The sequence below is a fragment of the Malaclemys terrapin genome, chromosome 13 (genome assembly GCF_027887155.1).
Source record: "Malaclemys terrapin pileata isolate rMalTer1 chromosome 13, rMalTer1.hap1, whole genome shotgun sequence".
Classification (NCBI taxonomy): Eukaryota; Metazoa; Chordata; order Testudines; family Emydidae; genus Malaclemys; species Malaclemys terrapin.
This window is the reverse complement of record NC_071517.1, coordinates 29,822,495-29,848,346: the sequence shown is the minus strand read 5'-3', so window position 1 is coordinate 29,848,346 and position 25,852 is coordinate 29,822,495. Positions and strand designations below refer to the sequence as shown.

General features: G+C 46.7%; 2 protein-coding genes across 5 annotated transcripts in view; one reads left to right on the top strand and one right to left on the bottom strand.

Annotated features, from left to right (window-relative positions):
* The window catches only part of LOC128848319 (zinc finger protein 771-like), a 198,964-nt gene that overhangs the window by 22,176 nt on the left and 150,936 nt on the right, over positions 1-25,852 (bottom strand). Inside the window, exon 1 of one of the 2 annotated variants that reach the window (XM_054048274.1) lies at positions 7,452-7,507. The exons of the other annotated variant lie outside the window; for it this stretch is intronic. The gene's annotated coding sequence lies outside the window, so the exon portion shown is untranslated. Of the gene's footprint in view, positions 1-7,451; positions 7,508-25,852 lie in introns of those variants that run through there. 2 annotated transcript variants of the gene reach the window in all.
* LOC128848323 (zinc finger protein 501-like) lies at positions 13,339-18,056 on the top strand. Of its 3 annotated transcripts, XM_054048278.1 has the most exons (3): positions 13,339-13,515; positions 14,451-14,576; positions 16,711-18,056. In XM_054048278.1, the coding sequence occupies exon 3, from the start codon at positions 16,742-16,744 to the stop codon at positions 17,756-17,758; it is 1,017 nt and encodes a 338-aa protein (XP_053904253.1). In that variant the 5' UTR covers positions 13,339-13,515; positions 14,451-14,576; positions 16,711-16,741; the 3' UTR covers positions 17,759-18,056. The 3 variants fall into 3 exon arrangements, with proteins under 3 accessions (XP_053904253.1, XP_053904252.1, XP_053904254.1); XM_054048277.1 differs by lacking the exon at positions 14,451-14,576; XM_054048279.1 differs by lacking the exon at positions 14,451-14,576 and having other exon boundaries at positions 13,341-13,383.

The following is a 25,852-nucleotide window of genomic DNA, read 5'->3' as shown; positions in this document are numbered from 1 at the left end:
CAATTTATGTTCTTCTAGGTGTCTGACAATTTTATTCTTTACTATTGTTTCAACTAATTTGCTCGGTCCTAACGTTAGACTTACCAGTCTGTAATTGCCAGGATCACCTCTAGAGCCCTCTTTAAATATTGGCATTACATTAGCTATCTTCCAGTCACTGGGTACAGAAGCCGGTTTAAAGGACAGGTTACAAACCCTAGTTAATAGTTCCGCAACTTCACATTTGAGTTCTTTCAGAACTCTTGGGTGAATGCCATCTGGTCCCGGTGACTTGTTAATGTTAAGTTTATCAATTAATTCCAAAACCTCCTCTAGTGACACTTCAATCTGTGACAGTTCCTCAGATTTGTCACCTACAAAAGCTGGCTCAAGTTTGGCAATCTCCCTAACATCCTCAGCCGTGAAGACTGAAGCAAAGAATCCATTTAGTTTCTCCGCAATGACTTTATCATCTTTAAGCGCTCCTTTTGTATTACAATCATCCAGGGGCCCCACTGGTTGTTTAGCAGGCTTCCTGCTTCCAGGGCCGGCTCTAGGTTTTTTGCTGCCCCAAGCAAAAAAATTTTTGTCTACCTCCCCCGCCAGCCCTGGGCTCTCTCTCTCTCTCTCTCCCCCCGCCCCCAACTGCACCCTCCTGCCACCCCAGACCTGGGTCACTGGTAACTCGCTCCCAGGGCGGGTCATTCAGCAGGAATTTTGGATGTGCACAGAACACAGACAGGATTGGTTCCCATATGGTTACAGAACTGCAGTAAAGTGGAACAATTTTCAGCTTGTGTGATTGGAGGATATCTGGATGCATATTATAAGACTGTCGTACATAAATGAGGAAAAGTTGAGGTGTCTTTATTATTCTTTTGTTCCATTCTTTGTTTCTATGGGAAATTTGCCAATGCAATATCACTGTCTTCCTTTTAAACAAATAAAACTAAAACTAAAAAAAAAAATAAAAAAGCAATGGCTGTTGAAAATAGCAGTTCCAGTCCTAATAACCACTGGGAAGAATTTCTCGCTCAATTTATTGCACTTTTTCTACAGCAAGTTACAGTGGATCAGTAGATTTGATTTGGGAGAAATGAAGTAACAGCTGCCCAAACTGAGCTTGAGCACTCCTGAATTTTGAGAGTGTTCAAATCTGGAAGGCAGGTGCTAGATTCCCTTTCTGAATATTAGTTAAATCTGGAAAAGAAAAGTCAATTTCTGCTTCCATGGCTCAGTAAATCCTCCTATGTGCCTGGTACTGTATCTAAAGCTGCCCAGGTCCTAGTAGAGCCTCCCCTCCCTTACTTTTCATTTTAAATTCTAGTGGGATCTCCCTTGCTAGGCTTCAGATAGAGAGGTGCACTGTCCATTTAGTCCACCCAATTCTTTCTTTGGAGGAGAGCCCAGGGCTGGGGTGGCAAGAGGTGCGGGTGGGGGGGGGGAAGAGCCCAGGGCTGGGGTGGCAGGAGGTGCAGGTGGGGGGAGAGCCCAGGGCTGGGGCAGTAGGGGGGTGCAGGTGGGGGCCAGAGCGGGGGCGGCAGGGGGTGTAGCCGGGGGACAGTCTAGGACTGGGGCAACACGGGGGTGCAGGGGGGCAGGGCCAGCTTTAGGCCAATTCAAATTCCCCTGAATCGGGCCCTGCGCCAAAGAGGGCCCCGCGCCCAAGCCCCAGTACGGCGTACTGGCAAGAGCCGGTGCGCCGTACCGGCGTGGCCCGGCTTCCCCAGGGAGCAATTTAAAGGGCCCAGCCACTGCTGGAGCCCTGAGGTAGGGCTGCGGGGTTCTGGGGGCTATTTAAAAAGTCCGGGGCTCCTGCTGCCTCTACCGCCCCGGCCCTTTAAATAGCCGCCGGAGCCCAGCTGCTTCCCCAGGGTTCCCGTGGCTATTTAAAGGGCCAGGGCGGTAGAAGCAGGGGAGCCCTGGGCCCTTTAAATAGCCCCCGGAACCTGGGATAGCGGGGGGCTTGGGAGCTATTTAAAGGGCTCGGGCTTCAGCTGCCTCTGCTGTACCCCCTGCCCTGCCCACAGCCAGCCCCTGACTCCAGCCAGCCCTGCACCTCCTGCCCGCAGCCAGCCCCTGCTGCACCCCGTGCCCTACCTCCAGCCCCGCACCTCCTGCCCACACCAGCCCTGCACCCTGTCTTACCCACACCAGCCCCCCTGCCCTGCCTGCAGCCAGCCCTGCACCTCCTGCCCACAGCCTGCTGTGACGTTATTGGCATAAACTGGGACCATGTAGATCATTGTTGCAACCAAGGTCCTGTAGTGGCACCCAAATCTTGTATAAAGGGGGTCAAATGGGGTGTCTAAAACAAGGTTATGGTTTACTGGTTATGATTATGCTGTCTATATGTGTGTATCAGTTTTGTAGTTGAAGTTATGAATATTGACTCTATACTGTCTGTATGGCAAATTTATGCTATGCTGCTGGGTGACATCCCAGACAAGCTGGGATTAGCTCTGCCTAGCCTGCTTGATGGCCCATTAAGGACCATCAGCTATACAATGGACCCATTGAGAGAAGGCAAATATGCCTTCAGACTCAGCAAAGTATGCAGGAACTGGCCCATGTAACTCCAGGCTCCATTTTGCTGTAATTTTCCACAGTAAGAACAAAGAGGTGTTCTTACACCTGGAAAAGACTATATAAGGCTGATGCCTCATCTCCATTTTGTCTTCAATCCTGCTTCATACCTCTGGAGGAACTTTGCGACAAGCTGAAGCTCTGAACAAAGGACTGAGGACCCATCCCAGCGGGGGTTGTATTCCAGAGACTTGATTTGAACCTGCAGTTTATTCCATCGCTGCTGTAAGCCTGAACCAAGAACTTTGCCAATACTGCATGTAATTGAGTCCATTTAACCAATTCTAACTCTCATCTCTATCTTTTTCCTTTTATGAATAAACCTTTAGATTTTAGATTCTAAAGGATTGGCAACAGCGTGATTTGTGGGTAAAATCTGATTTGTATATTGACCTGGGTTTGGGGCTTGGTCCTTTGGGATCAGGAGAACCTTTTTCTTTTACTTGGGTATTGGTTTTCATAACCATTTGTCCCCATAACAAGTGGCACTGGTGGTAATACTGGGAAACTGGAGTGTCTAAGGAGATTGCTTGTGAGACTTGCGGTTAGCCAGTGGGGTGAGACCGAAGTCCTCTTAGTCTGGCTGGTTTGGTTTGCCTTAGAGGTGGAAAAAACCCAGCCTTGGGCTATAACTGCCCTGTTTGAGCAATTTGTCCTGAGTTGGCACTCTCAGTTGGGTTCCGCCAGAACCGCATTGTCACACCAGCCCATGCTGCACCCCCTGCCCTACCTCCAGCCCCGCCCCCCCGCCCTGCCTGCAGCCAACCTCTGCCGCACCCCCTGCCTGAAGCCACACCCCTGCCTGCACTAGCCCTGCACCCCCTGCCCTGCCTGTAGGCAGCCCCGCACCCCCTGCCCTATCTCCAGCCAACCTCTGCCGCACCCCCTGCCTGAAGCCAGCTAGTCCCGCACTCCTCTGTCTCCAGCCCTGCCAACCCATGCCGCACCCCCCTGTCTCCAGCCAGCCCTGCACCCCTTGCCCTGCCTGCAGCCAGACCCTACCTCCAGTCAGCCCCTGCCCTGCCTCCAGCCAGCCCCATGTCCACTGGTGCCCTGCAGTTCCCAGGGCAGTAACCCTGCACACGTGCTTCAATGAGGGGGGCAGGGAGCAGCTGGGACCCACACATGTGCACACCATTAGGGTGACCAGATAGCAAGTGTGAAAAATTGGGATGGGGGTGGGAAGTAACAGGATCCTATATAAGAAAAAGACCCAAAAATCGGGACTGTCCCTATAAAATCGGGACATCTGGTCACCCTAGCACACCCCCAGGGAGTGGCGGGGACCCACACATGTGAAACGGAGCTCATTAGTAACCCATCAACAGCATATATGATGCAATGTACATAATATATAATTTTATTATCTATATAGTTATGGAAAGTAAATAATACATGGAAGAAATGAAAGGGTTTTTTTTTTTTTTACAGGTTTGTTTTTTTTGTTTTTGTTTTGTTTTTTGTTTTTGTTAGTCATCCCTGCCGGGGCCTTGCCAAAAATGTTCGAATTGGGCCCCGCACTTCCTAAAGCCACCCCTGCAGGGGGGAGCCCAGGGCTGGGGTTGGGGGTGGCAAAAAAACTAGAGCTGGCTCTGTCCCTACCATTCACAGCAAGCTGCAGCATGAGGTTTTAGTTCCATACTCCTTCCCCCTCCCTTTCCTGTTAATTGCGGCCAAGGGAATGCTGGGAAATGTAGTTCTTTTCCTGCTCCAGGGCCGGCTCTATAGGCAGGGAGCTAACCAAGGAACTACAGCTCCCAGGACCCCCTGTTGGTTCTCAGCTCCCAGGCTGGATTCTTGAGACCCTGCAAATTTGCCACCGCAAGCAACTGCTTGCTTTGCTGGTACCTAGAGCTGGCCCTGCCTGCTTCTGATATACCTAAAAAAACATTTTGTTATTACCTTTTGAGTTTTTGGCTAGCCTCTTCAAACGCCTCTTTGGCTTTTCTTATTACATGTTTACACTTAATTTGGCAGTGTTTATGCTTCTTTCTATTTACCTCACTAGGATTTGACTTCCACTTTTTAAACGATGCCTTTTTATCTCTCACTGCTTGTTTTATATGGTTGGTAAGCCACGGTGGCTCTTTTTTAGTTCTTTTACTGTGTTTCTTAATTTGGGGTATACATTTAAGTTGGGCCTCTATTATGGTGTCTTTAAAAAACATCCATGCTGTTTGCAGGGATTTCACTTTAGTCACTGTACCTTTTAATTTCTGTTTAACTAACCCCCTCATTTTTGCTAGGGTTACCATACGTCCTCTTTTTCCCAGACATGTCCGGCTTTTCGGCACTCAACCCCCGTCCAGGGGGAATTGCCAAAAAGCCGAACATGTCCAGGAAAATGGCGACTCTGCTCCTCCCTGACTCTTCGGCTCTGTTTAAGAGATGGGCTGCCCGAGCGCTACCGGCTTCGGGCAGCCCCCAGGCCTCCGGACCCTGCGCCGCCGGAGCCCAGGAGGGGAAGTGCCCAGCTGGGGGCGCAGGGTCCGGAGGCAAGGGGGCTGCCCGAAGCCCAAGCGCTACTGGCGTCACGGTTTGCCGGGCAGCCTCCAGACCCTGCGCCCCCGGCTGGGTGCTTCCCCTCCCGGGCTCCAGCTGCGCAGAACATGTCCGGGAAAATCGGACATGCGGTGCCGGGCCGGCGGAGCGGGGCCTGGCCGGGCCGGGGGCTCGGGGGCCGGGCTGGCGGCTCGGGGGCTCGGCTGGCGGTGCCGGGCCGGGGGCTCGGGGGCCGGGCCGGGGGCTCGGTGGCTCGGCCGGTGGTGCCGGGCCGGGGGCTCGGGTGCCGGGCCGGGCCGGGGGCTCGGGGACCTGGCCGGGGGCTCGGCCGGCGGTGCCGGGCCGGGCCGGGGGCTCGGGTGCCGGGCCGGGCCGGGGGCTCGGCCGGCGGTGCCGGGCCGGGGGCTCGGGGGATGGGCTGGGGGCTGGGCTGGGGACCTGCGGTGCCGGGGGCTGGGGGTGGGCCGTGCCTCCTCCCCCCACACCCCTCCTTACCTGCTTCAGGCTTCCCGCGACTCAAATGTTCGCGGGAAGCAGGGGAGGGGGCGGAGACTTTGGGGAGGGGGTGGAGTTGGGGCGGGGCCCCATGGAGTGTCCTCCTTTCGGAGGCACTAAATATGGTAACCCTAGGCTTGGGGTATAGGGGGAGGGATAGCTCAGTGGTTTGAGCATTGGCCTCCTAAACCCAGGGTTGTGAGTTCAATACTTGAGGGTACCATCTGGGGCAAAATCAGTACTTGGTCCTGCTAGTGAAGGCAGGGGACTGGACTGGACTCAACTCAATGACCTTTCAAGGTCCCTTCTAGGAGATAGGATATCTCCATTTATTTAAGATGGAGTTGGCTGAAAGTCACTGATTTCTGTGCTAACAAGTTCTGTCCTATGCTGTGTTCCTGTCATCTAATAAAACTTACATTTTACCTGCTGTCTGAATCATATATGACTGCAAAGTTGGGGTGCAGGGCCCTATGGCTTCCCCAGGACCCCCATCCAGGCAGACTCACTGTGGGAAGTGCATAGTGTGGAAGGGGATGCTGAATGCTCCAAAGTCACACCCAGGAAGGTAGAAGCTGTGTAAGCTTCTTGCCCTGGAGACAGTATGCTCGGAGAGAGGAGGCATGCTCTCTCAGAGTCCTGACTGGCTTCATATGGAGTGGTTCCAGCTGTTTTACCAATAAAAACTAGCAGAATCTTATTAAAGGGGACAAGATAAAGATGCCACATTTATTATAACAATTTGATTTATGACCAATAAGTAATATTTTAATCCTTATACACACACATTATACCTAATACCTATATACACACACACACCCATTCACACACACACACATCCATCAGATGTTTTGCAGTTGCTGCATAGTTACCAGTCCTGCTTGAGTCTGTGGCTTGAGTTTGCAGCTTGGGTTCATAGCTTGTGGCTGCTAACTGGCCAGGAAAGCCGGTCACAAGGACGAGCTGGGTCTCTGTTGGGCATGCACCGATGCCCTTCCATGTTGGCAGCAGAATGTTACCCTCCTCCCAAGTTTTTCATTTCACCCATTCTTTTTGTAGGCTTTTGTTTGAATCCAGAATCTATAGGTCTTGCTGTGTCATGCTGCCTCTGGGTTTGGTGACTGATCACCCGTCAATTGCAGACATGACTTTCAGCCTCAGACCTGGCTTTGATCTTCCTTCTATTGTATCTTTTTTTTTTTTTTTTTTTTTTTTTTAGGGTGGATTCTTCTTACTTTGTTAGGGCTCTTGTCTGCATCTTCAGCCCTTGGTGTTTGAACTTTATTTAATCAGGACAGGCTGGGGCTGGAGGTTGATTCCATCATCCATACATCCCTCATTCACACATCTAAACTAATAAGATTACAGCAGGGTTTGCAAAAATGAAGGTTGCAGCAAGCCCTTACAAAATGGAGTAAGCGTTTTAAAATGGGGTTTGAATTACAATATGGCAAACAGTGAATAGAAGTTACACTGTAGGCAAGTGTAATTAATGGTAAACAGAAATTACAATACTGAAACAGTGCAAGTCTCAGTGATTTAAGCAGGAATTGGATTGATAGTGAAACTTACAAAGGCAGCTGACTGAACAGCTATGGCTCTTAACAAGCATCTTAACTGTTAATTAGCCAGTTATTGGGGTAACCGGTTTTATGAATGAATATTGTTTCATTCATAAAACTTTACTTATGAAGTTACATTAATAAAGTAAACAATTAAAAACAATTTCATTCATCAGTCCTACACAGCGCATCACCCCGGTGACTCCATGACACTCAGATCTTACACAAATATCACGCTGTCAGTCAATCCTTAGTAAACTAAGTAAAGATTTTATTAATAAAAGGAAAGAAGAGAGTTATTAAATGGTTAAGGAATCAGATACATACAAGTGATTTTCAGTGTTCATAGATCAGGATAGCAGTGATATTGTATTTCCTGGCTTGTAAAAAGTCACTCTGGTTTTATCCAAGCAGGTTGGGGATCATTCAGTTCCTTGTTCAAAGCTTCCTCAGAGATCGCAATCCAGAGATGAGAAGCAGAAATAAAGACAAAGCAGTGATGTCACAGTTTGCAATTTATAGCTCAGCTCACGTGCTTGGAAAGTTATTGGCTAACATGGAGTCCAGGGTCACATGAGCATGGAAAGTTACTGGTAAAAGATGGAATTTTAGATCACATTCCTCATCACAGGTCCTTACATGGCCCATCAACCTGTGATGGCTAATCTGAATGTAAAATAGTCTGGGGGCATCACCCTGGAACACAACACATGTTTGAGATAGAAATACATAGCCAATATTCATAACTTCAGATACAAAAGTGATACATGCATATAAACAGGGTTATCATACTTAGCAGGTTACAACTTTTCCATTATCAGAGGGGTAGCCATGTTAGTCTGAATCTGTAAAAAGCAACAGAGAGTCCTGTGGCACCTTTGAGACTAACAGAAGTATTGGGAGCATAAGCTTTCGTGGGTAAGAACCTCACTTCTTGCATCTGAAGAAGTGAGGTTCTTACCCACGAAAGCTTATGCTCCCAGTACTTCTGTTAGTCTCAAAGGTGCCACAGGACCCTCTGTAACTTTTCCATTGATACTTTACATTACATACTTTGTAGCAGCTTTAGTGCAACTTCATAACAGTGGTGATGCATTAGTGATTGTAACAATGGTGACACAGCAGTGAGGTCATTTCTTCTATACTGTGTTACACTGGGCATCAGGCATTACTGGGAGGTGGAGATGGGAGACAAGATTGAGTGAGGCTTGTGGGTTTGCTGGGACTGCCCCAAAGCAGGCAGTCACAACATCACCGGAGACTAGGTATGGCATTGTGTGGCTGAGGAATGGGTACAAGGCTCTCACCTCCTACTGACCCCTCACTGTGAGCCTGAGGCCCAGATGGGTGGGCATTTTCCTGGACTACAAGGTGGGTGAGGTCTCATTGTACAATGGGGCTGATGAGACCCATCTCTTCTCGACTTCCTGAAATTCCATGAAACCCTTTAAAGGTAGTTGGGGTTATCTAGTGACTTTACACACCCATAGGGGGCATCAGCTCCAATCTAGCCCCAGGGTGGTGGTTTGGGGGAGGGATAGAGAGACTTTGCCCCTCGAGTGCGCTGGCTCTGCTCCAGATTGATGGGGCTGGCAGACTCAGGGTCACAGACAATGGGATACAGGACCCTGAAGGGGCTGAGGATGGTTTCTGTCTGGGAAGCAGGAATTATGGGACCAAACCTCTGGCCTTTGCTCATACAAGGAGTCCTGTTGGGCAGTGACCGACCCCAAGCATCTCTTAGAGACCATTTTACTCCCTGTCACAGGGTGAGTTGCTGCTGCAAGGGAGAAGGTGCACAGAGGCAGATGGTACAGCACTATTGCAGTTGCCATAGCTATGATGCTGACTGAATGGTGTATGACATAGAACACATGTGAGATTCAAGATCTGGTGTAAAGTGAAAATGGCATTGTCAAAAAAGCATAAATTCTGCTTTAATAACCAGCTTCAAAAGGATTTTCCATATTTACGACCAACTGGAAAAGAAACATCTATATTATGTTCAATATGTCAGTCAATATTTTCCATTTCAGGTAGAGGCAGCAAATCTATAAAAGAACATGAAGGTACCACTAAACATAAAGCTGCTCTTACAACATGTGCTAGTTCAAGTTCTGTTACCAAATTTTTTTTTTCACAAAGTTGAGCTAACACAGATTGAGTATGACCTTGCTTTGCAAGAAGGAATATATGCATATCATACCATTAGACATAATCACAGTTTCAGGTCAATGGACTGTACTTCAAATTTAAAATAAAAAATTCAGCAACCCCAAATTCTCGTGTGCATGGACAAAGTGTGAAACAATAGTTACTTGCAAACGTTTTTGCTCCATGGGCAAATGATGATCTAATTGACAACCTGAAAGATGTTGATGGATCAAATCACTGACATGTAAAATTGTGTCCTGCCTTGGTTTGCTATTTCAAGGCTTATGAAGGCAGTTCACGTGTGCAAACTAAATTTGTGGATTTTGTTGAACTTAAAGGAGAGACATCAGAACTTATTGCAGTTGAGATAATAAATGTTATGAATAAGTATGGCATCAAAAATAAGGTTGTGGCCTCAGCAGATAATACAAATACAAACTTTGGTGGCCTATACAGACATGGAAGAGAAAATTTGTATACCGAAGTAAAGACAAGCTTAAAAAGGGACATGATAGTCCTTGGATGCCCTGCTTACAGAGTGCATAACTGTGGGTATGTCTACTCTACGAAATTAGGTTGAATTTATAGAAGTCGATTTTTTAGGAAGCGATTTTATATAGTCGATTGTGTGTGTCCCCACTAAGCGCATTAAGTCAGCGGAGTGCATCCATAGTACCGAGGCTAGCATCGACTTTTGGAGTGTTGCACTGTGGTAGCTATCCCACAGTTCCTGCAGTCTCCGCCACCCATTAGAATTCTGGGTTGAGCTCCCACTGCCTGATGGGGCAAAAACATTGTTGCGGGTGGTTTGGGGTACATGTTGTCAGTCGCCCCTCCCTCCGTGAGAGCAATGGCAGACAATCGTTTTGCACCTTTTTTCCATGCAGACGCCATACCATGGCAAGCGTGCAGCCTGCTCAGTTCAGCCGCCGCTGTTGTGTCCTGGGTGCTGCTGGCAGCAGACTGTGCAGTAGGGCTGCAAACCATTGTCATGCTTCCACTGCCACTCTGCTCTCCTGCTCTGACAGCAGACGGTACAATAGGGCTGCAAACCATCATCATTGAATGACCGAATGACCGCTTCCACTGCCACTCTGCTCTCCTGCTCTCCTGCAGATGCCATACCACGGCAAGCATGGAGCCTGCTCAGATCACCGTGGCAGTTATGAACACTGTAAACACCTTGCGCATTATCCTGCAGTATATGCAGCACCAGAACCTGCAAAAGCAGGTGAGGAGGCGACGGCAGTGTGGTGACGAGAGTGATAAGGACATGGACACAGACTTCTCTCAAAACACGGGCCCTAGCAATTTGGACATCATGGTGGTAATGGGGCAGGTTCATGCCGTGGAACGCTGATTCTGGGCCCGGGAAACAAGCACACACTGGTAGGTCTGCATAGTGTTGCAGGTCTGGGATGATTCCCAGTGGCTGCGAAACTTTCATGGAACTTTGTGACTTGCTTTCCCCTGCCCTGAAGTGCAAGAATACCAAGATGAGAGCAGCCCTCACAGTTCATAAGCGGATGGTGATAGCCCTCTGGAAGCTTGCAACACCAGACAGCTACCGATCAGTCGGGAATCAATTTGGAGTGGGCAAATCTACTGTGGGGGCTGCTGTGATCCAAGTAGCCAACGCAATCACTGAGCTGCTGCAAGCAAGGGTAGTGACTCTGGGAAATGTGCAGGTCATAGTGGATGACTTTGCTGTAATGGGATTCCCTAACTGTGGTGGGGCAATAGACAGAACACATATTCCCTCGTCGGGGAGGAGTACAGAAATCGATTTTAAGACCCGTTCAAGTCGACAAAAATGGCTTCATCGTGTGGACGGGTGCAGGGTTAAATCGATCTAATGCTGCTAAATTCGACCTAAACTCGTAGTGTAGACCAGGGCTGTGCCTGAACTGCAAGGAATATAATCCCGGTAGATGCTGAGAGCATTCTAATTAACATTTTGGCTATTTTCATATATTCACTGTTCACGTGGAAAGACTGAAAAGTTTTTGTCAGTACATGAGACAAGAATATCAGAATATCCTGGGATTCAGTAATGTCAGATGGCTGTAGATTTTACCTGTTTTAAAGAGGATCCTTCAATTTTATGAGTCATTTTTCTTGTCAAAGGAAAAGTGATCATTAGTTCTTCACAAAATATTTAAAGACCCATGTACTGAACTTGCTTTTATCCATGCAAACATGACACTTTTTCATGACACAATCAAATCACTTGAGGGAGATGATTGCTATGCAGTAAGTCAGAGAATATTTTAAACAATCTCAAAAAGAAGCTAGTTACAAGGTGTAAAGAAAACTTTGTGCCCGTTTTAAGAGAAAACTACTTAGAGACCTAGAAGAAGTGGGGAGATCTTAATGTGTCAAGATCTTTCTTCAATACAGCCATAAAATACATATGTGCACAGGGAAAGCATACAAATGATTTGAAGTGTCTGCTTTTAAAGAAAACTCCTTTAAGATCCAAGATTGAAAAAGCAGTTGAGTTACTGCAGAGGAAATACCCCAATGTGACAATTAACAAGGATGAACTGTTCGATGAAAACAACGAGGTGTCCGGTGGCACCTTAAAGACTAACAGATTTATTTGGGCATAAGCTTTCATGGGTAAAAGACCCCACTTCTTTAGGTGCATTTATCAAAAAGTGGGGTTTTTTTACCCACGAAAGCTTATGCCCAAATAAATCTGTTAGTTTTTAAGGCGCCACTGAACTCATTGTTGTTTTTGACTAACACAGCTACTCCTCCAATGTTTGATGAAGTAACTCTGTTAAATGAGTTTGTGACAGGGAAACTATGTGAATGCAATGACACAACTACAATGATCATAGTGTGTGGCAGATGGGATGAAGTAATCAAGCATTGTAGGGAATCCTCAGTACCACATGCAAATATAAAAAAAATGGCAGAACTGATCCTGTGCCTGCCTGGCAGTAATGCTTCAGTCGAAATGATATTTTCTGTCATGAATGACCTGTGGACAGGAGAAAAATCCAGATACAAGGCTGAAACTGTGAAAGCCATTCTCAAGTTACTGTCAAAACAAGCTTCACTTTGACCTGGAAGTTAATCATAGAATCATAGAATATCAGGATTGGAAGGGCCCTCAGGAGGTCATGTAGTCCACCCCCCTACTCAAAGCAGGACCATTCCCAACTAAATCATCCCAGCCAGGGCTTTGTCAAGCTTGACCTTAAAAACCTCTAAGGAAGGAGGCAGATTCCACTAGCAGAAGCAACAAGTCATCATGCTTCACAGAGATAACATAGCATTAATTGATAAGCCTGTCAAAAATAAATGACATTGGCATTGGTGCAAAGAAAGAGATTCTTTAAATAGGCAATTTGGACAGTGGGTACGGAAAACTGATGTTGAATAATGTTTTTATACTGTTTATAACCAGTGTTTGAATGAGCTTCTTTAGTGTGACATCACATCCAAACTGATTACATGCATATTTGTTTTGTATTTGTAGTGTATATGTGCAACTGCTAAAATATAAGCTGCTAAATTAATTTGCCTCCCTATACTCTGCAACTTACATTTTCAGTCTTGGCTTCTTTGCTGTGCTCCCACCTCTGTGTGTCCCTGGATTTGGTTTACAAAATGTGGTGGTCACCTTACCACATTTTGAAACTTGGGGATACGCAAGACAAATCAGACTACTGAAAGTAGGATGACCAGATGTCCCATTTTTATAGGCACAGTCCCGATTTTGGGGGCTTTTTCTTATATAGGCACCTATTATCCAGCATCTTCTGTCCCGATTTTTTACACTTGCTATCTGGTCACCCTAACTGAAAGAGTGCAGTAGCCTGGAAAGGCTGAGAGCTACTGCTCTAGGGCTCTCTCTGGCTCTGATTCAATCTGGAGATTTCTCCTTGTTCAGGTTCTTTCCGGATCCCTTTCGGGGGGAGGAGGTTTCCTCAGATTCTACCACAAGAGGGCTCTGGCTATTACTTGGAGGGGAGGCTACTCTATGTCTGTCTGCTAAGGATACTGGGGTTGGACTTCCTGGGTCAGACTCTGCTGCTGCCGCCTCCATTGTGAGCCAGGAGCCCGCGCTGATCAGCTGCCGCTACCCGGAGGGGTGTGTGCGGGGAGAGCCCTTCCCTACCGCCCCTCTGTGCCCAGCCGGGGGCGACTTTCTCCGGTGGCTGGAACCAGCCCCTGGGGCAGCCCCGGGCTCTACCGACACCAGCTCCTGAGCCGCAGACTCCAGGTGATGGGAGAGACCCGGGGGAAAGGGCTGGGGCCGGGCAGGAAAGTGACTCTGCACCAACCGCCCCTCCTCGCCCCAGCTCTGCTCCCGGGCGGGGTCTGCGAGTCCCAGAGCTGCTGCCCTTCCTGACCCCCCCAGGTTCTGCTCCCCTGAGCTCCTGCAGGAGCCGAGCCAGCTCCGGGATTGCGAACGCCCCGGGCCGGGACAAGGACCGGGACCGAGTCTCCCAGCCCGAGGGGAGGGGAGAGGGGGAAAGAGGGAGAGAACAAAATGTCAGGAGGGATTAATACTCCCATTCAGGGCAAGATTTTCAAAAGTGCTCAACTGCCAACACCGCCCCATGGAGAACATTGGCGAATGCCCCCTATGGAGAACAATGGCGAGTGCCCCCTCCCCATGGAGAATAGTGAGAGTTGCTGAGGGCTGAGCTCTTGAAAATCTTACAGAGAACTGAAGAAATGATAGACAGTCTGAGGCTGTGGCTTTGCTGCCAACATAGGGGGTATTTTTACAGCGGAAGATTCCTGCTGTAAAATCTTAGTGGAGAAATTACTCTATTTTTTACCATGATGTAGCTAAGCAAGGACAAACCCAGGAGTGTTGACCCCAACAAGCTATAGTGTGGTAAAAATCTGGCTGCACCCTGTCTCCACTGGCATTTTACCAAGAATTGGCTGTCATTTGTTATCGTGTAAAAACCTAAAACAAACCCCCTCTTCTGGCAATAGAGACAGCCTACCAAAGGTGGGTGAGGGGAGGTTCCCAGCACCCAGACCTGCCTAGATCCCTTTCCTGAAGCATCCCTGGGCAGATTCATTTTCCTGGGAACAGGGCAAGGAGCAGAGAGAGAAAGCCAGCTCCTAACAATGCCAATGAGTATCCCCCAAACCTGCTCCTTTGATTCTGCTTTTTATGATTATTATTATTCTTTTCAGGCACACAAAAGTAGTCTGGGCTTTTTGCAGAAAGAAGTGTATGTATATAGTCCACAGCAAATTCATATATTCTACGGCCAGAAGGGACCATTTTGATCATCTAGGCTGATCTCTTTCAAAACACAGGTCAGAGAGTTTCACCTAGTGTTTCCTGCATCAAGCCCAATACCTTGTGGCTGAGCTAGAGCAGAGCTTTTAGTGAGACATCCGATCTTAGCTGAAAGACTCCAAGTGATGGAGAATTCACCACATCCATCCAATGAGCTGTTCCAAGGATTAATTATCCTCAGTGTTAAAAATTTCCACCTTTTCCCCTGAGTTTGTCTAGCTCCAGCTTATAGCCATTGGATCTTGTTCTGTCTTTATTTGCTAAATGAAAGATTCTTACTCTATCAAAAATGTCTTCCTTTGTAGATACTTAAAGACAGTGATCACATTGCCACTTAATCTTCTTTTGGATGTGTTAAATAGATTGTTTCTGAAGTCAGGTTTTCCAGGCCTCAAATCATTCTCCTCTGAATTCTCCAGTTTCCCAATAGCCTTTTAAAAAGTGTGGATACCAGAATCAGATACAGAATTCTTCTAATGATTTCACCAATGGTTTATACAGACAATATACCACCTCCCTACTCTATATTCCCCTGCTCATACGTCCAGGGATCATATTGGATCTCTTAGCCACAGCATCACACTGGGAGCTCATGTTTAGCTGGGTTCCACCATGACCCCAAAGTCCTTTTCAGAGTTACTGCTTTCCAGGGTACAGTCCCTCATTCTGTAAGCATGACCTACATTTGTTCTTAGATGTATAACCTTACCTTTGACTGTATTAAAACAAATGTGTTTCAGATGAGCTCATCTTACCAAGAGCTCCCATTTGCTCTACAATACTGACCTATCATTATCATTTTTACTACTATAATAATTTTTGAGTCTTTACCAGCAATGACTTTATAATGACTTCCTTTATCACCCAACTTGTAATCTCCTCAAAAATATCAAGCTTGTTTGACAAGATCTGTTTTCCATAAAACCATGTTGATTGGCATTATGTTACCATCTTCTAATTTTTTATTGAGTGGGTCCTGTATTCATTCCATTGTTCCATTCTATTACCAACTGGGTAATACATTACCCAGGTCAACCTATTTGCCCAATCTTGCAAACATTTTTGTATGTAAATAATTGCTCATGAAAATAATAACATCAATCCTATAAGTTAAGTTTTTCGCCTGCTTAATTGCATGCAGGATTGGGTCCAATGTTCAGACTTGACACAAATGAGGATCATGGCAGAAGCAGTGGGGGACAGAAGGAACAAGTGGAACTGTAATGAGTTCAGGGGATGACTCAGTAAGGCATGGGTGCATTTTGGTGATGATATTATATCAGTTTATTTTTAATATCTAAAGAATGGATACAATTTTCAAAAGCACCATAGGCATTTAGGAGCCTTTCAATGGGAGTTAGGCATCTAACCTGTTTATGCCCCCAGGGAGCTTTTCAAAGGCATCTATTGGCATCTTTAGGCTCCTAAATACCTTTGAAAATCTGTCCCTTAAATGCTTTTGCAAGTTGGAGTTAGGCCCACTGGAAAATCGTAGAAATGTGGGGTGGGAGGGACCTTGAGAGGTCATCTAGTCCAGTCCCCTGCACTGAGGCAGGACTAAGTATTATATACACCATCCCTGACAGGTATTTGTCTAACCTGTTCTTAAAAACCTCCAATGACAGAGATTCTTCAACCTCCCTAGGTAATTTATTTCAGGGCTTAAAATGTTCCCCTCGGTAAATAGAAGGGCTGATTTTCGGAGGTGCTGAGCACCCACACCTTGTAGCATTATTATTTGTCCTGCGGGAGAGCCTAGAATCCAGTGCTGTTGTGCTGAGCATTGTACAAATAGACAGTTGCTGCTCCTAACAGCTTATACAATCAAATGCAACAAATTGATGGGAAGCACAAAGGAACAGTTAGGCAATTGTGATCAGTGTGATAAAGAGTGGTCATAGCTCACCATTACTAAGATGTTTATAGGGATGATGGCAAAGGAGAGTATTGGAAGAGGGACAGTGTAGTGGCTTTGCTTGGACCATGATGTTGTCATGAATTTAGGGCTCATGAAAGGTGAGGGTTTTTTATTGTAGTAAATTCAAAGATATTCTGTCAATGGGTGTTGATTTTCTGTTCCCCTTCTGAGGTTCCCTTTCCCCCCCGCCAGCACAGGCAATGACTCATCTCTGGATTCTCTCTCTATCCCAGCTGTGAGTGACAAGAAGGAGAAGAGTCTGAGATGGAGGAACCATACAAGATGTCTCTGACAAGATCCAAAGGCAATGTTTCTGAGAGCCCTGAGCAGGAAAAGTCCCCTAGGAGTCCAGGCGAATCAGAAACACAGCAGCAAAACACTCCAGAGGAAAGTAAATCTGCTCATGGTGGGCGAGGTGTGAGGAAGCGCAAAGGCACCATCGTCCGCCGGAGAACATTCATGGGGGAGAGGCCCAACATCTGCATTGAGTGCGGGAAAAGCTTCCTTCAGAGCTCAGACCTTATTAACCATCGGCGAATTCACACAGGGGAGAAACCCTATAAATGCATTGACTGCGGGAAAAGCTTCAGCGTCAGCTCAAACCTCATCCGACACCAGAGAACCCACACAGGAGAGAAACCCTATAACTGCCCCGACTGTGGGAAAAACTTCACGGACAAGTCGACCCTGACCCAGCATCAGCGCGTCCATACAGGTGAGAAGCCCTATAAATGCATAGACTGTGGGAAGAGCTTCAGCCGCAGCTCCCACCACAAGAGGCATCTGAGGAACCCTCCAGGGAAGAGGCAAGGTAAATGCACCCACCGGGAAAGCACTACTGTTGGGAAGGTTAAAGAAACCAAAGCATCAAAGAAGAGAACCTCAACCGTTGAGATCCCCAACACTTGTGCTGAATGCTGGCAAAGCTTCAGCCAGAACTCGGACCTGGTCAAACACATGAGGATCCACACAGGAGAGAAACCCTATGAGTGTCCCGACTGTGGAAAAAGATTCAATGTCAGCTCAAACCTGATCAGACACCAGAGGATCCACACAGGAGAGAAACCCTACACGTGCTCTGACTGTGGGAAAAGCTTCACTGACAAATCCACTCTGACCCAGCACTACCGGATCCACACGGGAGAGAAACCCTATATATGCACTTATTGTGGGAAAAGCTTTAGTCATAGCTCCCACCACAAAAGACATGAAAAAATCCACAAGGGAAGGAACTCGGTGTCCTTCCTGCCATTGTGGCCCTACCCCACTCAAACGTTCTAAAGAACGGTGTGCATACTAAAGAGCCAGAAGGCAGATTGATGTGAATTATAGAGAGAGAGAGAAAGTGAGCATTGCTACCTGGAGAGTAGGAACTGCTACACGTCATCAGTCCGGCAGTCAACCTTCTCCAGTACCATTTCCAAAAGTGGCTATTAACCACATACCTCAAAGGAAGGTGTGAAACTCCTATAAGGGACAATTTTGCAATAACATGTCCATGGGGGGAAAGTGGCTGCCTGTTCCCAGGCTGTTAATTGGTTGGCTTATGTCCTCAATATAAAGATCCCTTAGAAACCTTTATCCTAGCCATGGTAACTGTTGATGATATTTTTTATCATTCCCATAGATGTGTCTAATTCCCTTTTTTTGGAATCCTACTCTTGTTCTCCATAACACCTTGTGGCGGGTGAGTTCAACATGCATTGTGTAAATAGTATTTCTTGTTGTCAGTTTTAAATTAGTACCCATTATTTCACTGGGCATCTCCTTTTTCTTGTACTATGAGAGAGGGCGAGTGGGGAACCCAATTTACTGGTACTTTCTCTCTGCTGTTTATACACCTAAATCACGTGCCCTCTTTTTCATCATCTCTCTAGACTAAATAGTTACAGTCTTTTCATCCTCTTCCCATACAGAAGTCTCTCCTGCCCTCTAACAATTGTTGTCTCCTGTCTCTGAACCCCCTCTAATTCTGCTATATCTTTTTGAGATGGGATGACCAGATCTGAATGCAGTATTCCTGGTTTGGGTGTCCCATCAATTTATATAGTGGCATTAGAATATTCAGTATTATTTTCTAACCAAATGTTTATCCATACTTTATTTTTTATCCACTATTGCGCATTGTCGAGAGGTTTTCACTGATGTGTCTAGTATGACTCCTGCATCTCTTTCCTTAGTTGTTGCACTTAATTTAGATCCTAGCTGTGTGTATGAGTAGATGATATTGTCCCTTTTAATGGGCCACATGGTGCCAGCAACTTCCAAGCAGAACTCTCTCTTTGAAGTGAAGAGGTAGATTAAATATATACCTATATTGGCCGAGACTTTCAAAGCAGCCTAAGGAGTTTGGATGCCCTGGGTGTAGTTTTCAAAAGCTCCTAAGTGATTTGTAATGGTATTTAGGCATTGTTCTGCTCAGCATTGCAACATCTAAGTCTCATTTTCAAAGTTGACTTAAGCACTTAGGAGCCTAATTCCCACTAAAAGTCAAAGAAAAGTTGTTCTACATCACTTAAGGCCAGATTTTCAAAGGTCTTTAGGCACCTAGACATGCAGATAGGTATCTAGTGGGATTTTCAAAAGTGCTTAAGTGCCTAACTCCCATTGAAATACCCCCTCAAATCAATGGGTGTTAGGCATGTAGGCAATTGTGTAAATCCCTTTAGATGCCTAAATAACTTTAAAAATCTAGCCCTTAGGCACTTTTGAAAATTTTACCCCCAATTTCCAGAGCTGGGTGTCTAAATCCCTTTGGATGGTTTTGAAAAATCTCAGCTGACCTCTGTCAATCATAAGGTTTTTTCATAGTATTTAAACACTTCCCAGGAAAATTAAATCTGATTTTAAACTGATGGCATGATATGGCTCAAAGTGCATTGTGATGCATTTACCTGCACTGAATTCCATCTGCTGTCATGTTGTCTAGTTCATCTAACATTGTTAGGTCCCCTGTGAAGTAACTCAGCCTTCTTTATACACAAAGTACTGCTGTATTCTCTGCAAATTTTGCCACCTCAGTTTTCATATTAAACACTGTCTCTAGGCATGGGCATAGTTTGGATGGTTGTCCCCAAAACTCCAAGCCTCGGGCAAGTGTGGAATTTACCCCCCCTCACCCCCAAGCACAGCCCCGTTGACCTGACTGAAGCTGCCCCCCACAAATACAAAAGTCAAACTGTGACCAGATATCCCAATTTTATCAGGACTGTCCTCATTATTACAGGCTTTGTCTTATGTAGGATCCTATTTAACACCCCACATGCCCATTACTACTCCCCTGTCCTGATTTTTCACACTTGCTATCTGGTCACCTTAACTAGTCCTAATACAGGACTCTGAAGGCACCCCACTTTTAACCTCCTTCCATATTGAAAAAATTACTATTTATCCTTTTTGTTTTCTGCCTCTTAGACAGTTTCCAATCCATAACAGTATATTTTTTGTTCATCCTGTGACTACTTGGCTGCCTTAAGAGCCTCTGCTGAGGGACTTTGTCAAAAGGTTTTTTTGAAAGTCTAAATAAATCAGATAAATGAGAACCAGTTTGTATATTAGTTTTTGTTAATAAATGATCAAAGCATGCCTCTAGATCAGGGAGACATGATTTTTGCTTTGCAGAAGCTGTGCAGGTTAGTCCCAATCATGGGGTGTTTTATGACTCTCTGTCTTTAGAGTTTGGCCTGAAGTGGACAAGTTGCCCCAACCTGCCAACTCATGCGTTTACAGCCCTGGCAGGCCTTCCTGCGTCTCAAATAAAATCTCATGCATGATTAGGGTGACCAGACAGCAAATGTGAAAAATCGGGATGGGGGGGGGGGGGTAATAGGAGCCTATATAAGAAAAAGACCCAAAAATCAGGACTGTCCCTATAAAATCGGGACATCTGGTCACCCTATGCATGATATGCATGAGTGGGACTTGCACACAAAACACCACTTGGCCTAGGAGAAGATACACTTGTGAGCCAGGTGACTAAATTCTATGCTCATTTCGGTTGCAGAGTCATATTATTATTTCTGTAGTTCACAATCTGACTGACTAAGCTAGGTCTCTACCTGGAAATAGATCCGAGATCCCTACAATGCCAGATCCAAGTTTCATACCTTTACCAGTGATGTCTTTCAGAATACATATGCCATATCTATGTACTTGGCTACCTGTCTGTAACCCCAGTTCTGAACACATTTTTCTGCCAAACCCAGGAGCCCTGATTCTCAACATTCCACTGTTGTATCACAAATAATTATATAACCCATTGGCACAGTGTATGTTGCATCTCTCTTTAGAAGGTGGTCCACGTAGAGGATAAAGCGTGGATTCACAAAGGAGCAAGGGGACTTGAGCCTGGGTCACCCACCTCAAAAACGCCAGGCTACAGAGTCATTCTCTCTCTATGGCCCCATGACTCATTATTTATACACAGTGGAACAGGAGAAATTGAGGGAGCCCACACCAGAATATCCCATAGCTCAGTGGTAAGCACTTTCCTGAGAGGTAGGTGCTGTGACCCAGAGTTCGGCTAGGATATGCCTACTGTGAAGAAAGGTGGAGGCAAAACAACACCACGGAGATAACATTACTTTTTAAACTTTATAAAGGCAAAACAATCGAATAGAAAATAACATCAAATATTCAGTTAGGAAAATGTTAAACTGTAAATCACCATTCACAATAAAATAAGTTTTTCAACAACATGCTGTGTGACCCTGGGAGGGAATCAGTTCCTCCTCTCTCTGGCTGCAAAGTCCAGCTTCACCCCAGCTGTCCCACCTTTGCCTCTCTGCAGCTTGTGATGCTCCTTTGATGACTGCATTTCTTTCCAACGAAGGTCAGCTTCTCACCCAGCGATCCACACCTAGGCACTAAAGTATATTCCCTCTGTCAGTGTCCCAATGGGCAACCTCACTGATCATACGCTCTGTGTCCCTCACCACCAGGCTCCTTGCACACAGCCCTTCGAGGGCTAGCTTTCCCCTTCCCAGCAAATTCCATTTTTACCCAACACATCCTCTTTTCGGCGCCTTCTCTGCCTTTTTTCTGGTAGATCCTGAGCCTCCTCCCCACTCAAGCTGCCCTCTTCTTGTCTGCTCCTCTCTCCAGGACATCATTTTATGCTGCTGCACCAAATGCTAGTGCCAGGGCCATAGTTATTACCTGGGAGACCCTTGTTCAAATTATTTCCCCCCCACAGGCAGAGAGGGTAAGTGAACCTGGGTCTCCCACATCCCAGTTGAGTCCTCTAACCACTGGGTTAAGGGGTTTCAAGCTGGATGTCCACATTTTGAATGGTTCCCGGTCTGGTAGGTGGCCTCTGAGCACACCTACCAGACCTGGCCCTACAGGCAAGATAGGTGTTCACTCACCTGTCTTCCCCAGTTCATGGATTGTTCTGGGCCTTAGGTGGAGATAAGTGCCTAGAGGCAGGCAGCAGTGTGAATGCTCAGAGGCAGAAACATAGGCACCTAGGGAACTTTTACCCTGAAAACTTAGAAGGGGTAAGTTGCGGTGCTTGCAGGAAGTGGAGTGAGGTTTGTGGATCACAGTGGAGGCTAAACTTGGGATGCCTAGCAGCCTGCTTCTGCTACCAGTTGCTCCATTAGCTCAAGAAGAAATCCAGGCCATGGATCTGCATGGCCTCAGCCCAAATCCTCCTGAGGGAAAACACAGTCTGTGATCATGCAGTGACAGAATGTATTATAATGCACCTGCACAAGGGGCAGGGTGAAGGTTGCATGGGTACCTCTCATAAGTTTACAGTTACATTATTTATTTAACATTTAGACTACGATAGAGCCTAGAAGCCTCATCCAGGTCCGATCTCCACTGAGCCGGGTGGTGTACAAACATACAGCTAGTGACAGTCCCTGTCCCAAAGAGCTTAGCATATAACAGGTGGATAAGAGGAACAAAGGGACCGAACTGAGGTAACAAAAATAATGGGCTATACACAAATTAGCTCATTAAATAATTTGCCTAAAACATCACACATGGATCTGTACAAAAGTTGGCATCTCTGTACCACGCACCTTCCACTGGACCAGAAATGGAATATCAATTCTTGTATTTCTCTCTCCTGCCTTCTTGTCTAGCTGTGCTTGTTTGTGTGTGCTGGAGAAAGCTGGACTTGACCCAACAACTTTGTGAGTAAGCTGAGAACACTCTGGATGAAACCCTGCAAACACTTTGAGCATTTAGCTGAGAAAAGCTGCCATTCTTCCCCAGCAGATTTAACTTTCAGAGAGGTTTCCATCATGTGCAATAACTCATGAGCTAAAGCCTTGGAGAGTAAGAAAGTAGCTGGATAGAAACATGGCCCTTTGGGAGACAATTGAAGCTATGTAATTGACGCCATGAGCAGGATTCCACCTCTGAAGTTTTTGTCCTAGTTTTGAGGTGCACTAGCTCCTGCTTAACCCATAAACCTCAACAACCCTGTAGATAGATGGTTCAGGATTGAATCAGGCAAACATACATGTTTGACACCAGTAAGTGTCTGCGATCACACAGAACATTAAAAAGCATTTACTATTGTGGATGGCAAAATCACCAGAGGTGGCAACACGGTGCTAAATAGATTTAGTTCCTTAAGGCCTTGTCTACACTATATGGACAATAACAGCATAGCTACAGTGCCTTAGCCATGCCAGCATTACACTGTAATGCAGATGCAGGCTATGGAAGTATTTTTTTCGGTGCTGTAGGACAACCACCTCCCTGAGTGATGGTAGTTAGATTGACAGTAGCATCTTCCATCAACCTAGCTGAGTCTACATCTGTAGTTAGGTTGGCAAAGCTAAGCAGCTGCTCACGGTTGTGGATTTTTCACACCTCTGAGGGACGTAGCTATGTTGACCTACATTTTATGTGTAGACCAGGCCTTACTTTGGTCTCTCACTGCAAGGCAAGTTTTCCTAAGGTTGAATTGTTCTTGTATCTCTTTTCTGAGATATCTACTCTATATTCCCCTGCTCAGACATTATCAATTCTCCCTTCTAAAGATCAATTCTCTGCTGCTTCCCTAAAATCATTCAGCTCCCTGATAGCAATTAACTCTCCTACCCCCTCGCAATAATTAATGAGTGCCCTCCCTGATCAATTCTCCCTAATCACACTCTGTGAATCCCCCTACTCAGTACATCTTTGCAAGTCTCAGGACCTGGATCAATGGTCAATGAGGGTCTGGCTGGAGAATCTTGCCTGCATGCTCGGGTTTCTACTGATCGCCATATTTGGGGTCGGGAAGGAATTTTCCTCCAGGGTAGATTGGCAGAGGCCCTGGAGGTTTTTCGCCTTCCTCCGCAGCATGGGGCAGGGGTCGCTTGCTGGAGGATTCTCTGCGACTTGAAGTCTTTAAATCACGATCTGGGGACTTCAACAGCTGAGTTAAGGGAAAGTGGGTGGGTCAGCTTTTGTAGCCTGCATCATGCAGGAGGTCAGACTAGATGATCATAATGGTCCCTTCTGACCTTAAAGTCTATGAGTCTGTGAGGACAGCTCCTGCTAAATAGGTTTCTCATCTGCTCTTTTGCCGCTTCCCCCACATTCCCACACTGTGTAGCCCCATAGAGCTGCAGGTCTGCCAGCCCCACGGAGTTGGAGACAGACAGTACCCAGAGAGCAAACAATGCCAGAATTTCTGGCTAAGAGGTTGACTTGTAGCAGATCTGATCTGAAGATCTCACAAGAAATGTCCAACCCACCCACCAAGGCCATTTGCGGGTCATGGACTGCAGCAGGAGGGGGCTGGGAAGGGCTCTGGGCAGAAGCTCTGCAGTGAGACAGATAGATGCAGAGTAGCTCCAGGGTTAATTCTGCTTCCATTATTCCAACATTACAATTTAGTGTTAGAAGAAAGTGGTTATTTCTATGACTATTTACACAGAACAACCCCTGCCAGCAATCCAGTTATCAATTGTGGTATCCTTATAGGCATTGGCCTGCATCTCCTTGGCACAACAGGTACTAAGAGTGCTGGGGCAGACAGGTCTAGGCCCAGTCATTGGACCCAGGCCACAAGTGAATTCTGGGGACAACAAATGAAAAAGTAGGAACAGGAGTGAAGATTAAAGGTTGGAAATGAGGGATCCAGAAAGGGAAACTGAGCAGAGAATCCCTGACAGCACCCACTGCTTCAAAGGTGTCTAAGGAGTTAGTGGACAGTGCCCAGAGGAACTCTGCCCTGCAGCATGATCAGATGAGGGAGTGGAATTAGGCTTCTCAGTCGCAGAGAACCCTTGGTCCAGAGTCCTCCTTCTGGAGTGATGGATGGCTGTCTTGGCCAGTGCCAGAAGGAGGCTGCAGATGGGTGTGAATGAATTAGGATGCGCAGGGAAGTGCAGTCAGAACCTTAGTAAGAGGTTCTGGAAGAGGAAAAGCACCTTGATGCATCTTACATAGATGTGCGCCAGGGTCTCTGTCTCTGCAGAAGGGACAGGAATTAGGTGAGTTCATGAACCACGCCAGGTACATGCCTGTGCTTATGGCTCCATGGAGGGGCTGCCAACTAATATCCCTGGTGGGCTATGGAACCATAGGAGAGTAGAGGCTGGCGTTCCTCCCGCTCCTCAAGCAGCAGCAGGTCCCACCATGTGGTGTTGGGGTGGGACAGGCAGGTGAGAAAGTTGAGGGTGTGACACATGAACATGTACAGGTATTTTCTGGGTGTGGTTCGGACACGGACTGGCTGAATGTCATGCAGCCGACTCAGGTGACATGTTGGGAGCAGCCGGTAAGGCTGTTGGGAGTCGGGTACGATGAGTTCTAGAGGGCCTGGGGTGAGAGATGGACAGGAGGCACTCTCCCACAGGACCTGCTCAAGAAAAGTGAAAGAAGCATGAGACAAGGCTGCCGTCAGTTGGAGGGTGGGCAGCCCCATACACTGGCTGAGTGCTGTCGGGTCCATCCCCTCCCTTTGCTGCTGCACTGGGCAACACAACATGGGGAGGAGATGAGCAGCCCTCAGTGGTGAAAGAATAGGTTAAGGACTATTTAGAAAAGCTGGACATGCACAAGTCCATGGGTCCAGATCTAATGCATCCATGGATGCTGAGGGAGTTGGCTGATGTGATTGCAGAGCCATTGGCTATTATCTTTGAAAATTCGTGGTGATTGGGGGAGGTCCCGGACAATTGGAAAAAAGCAAATATAGAGCCCATATTTTAAAAAGGGAAGAAAGAGAACCCGGGGAACTACAGACCTCACTTCAGTCCCCGGCAAAATCATGAAGCAGATCCCCAAGGAATCCATTTTGAAGCACCTGGAGGAGAGGAAGGTGATCAGGAACAGTCAACATGGATTCACCAAGGGCAAGTCATGCCTGACCAACCTGATTGCCTTCTATGATGAGATAACTGGCTCTGTGAATATGGGGAA

Bases quoted from the DNA above. Each gene is read 5' to 3' on its own strand.
- LOC128848323 (XM_054048277.1), top strand. From the start codon at position 16,742: ATGGAGGAACCATACAAGATGTCTCTGACAAGATCCAAAGGCAATGTT.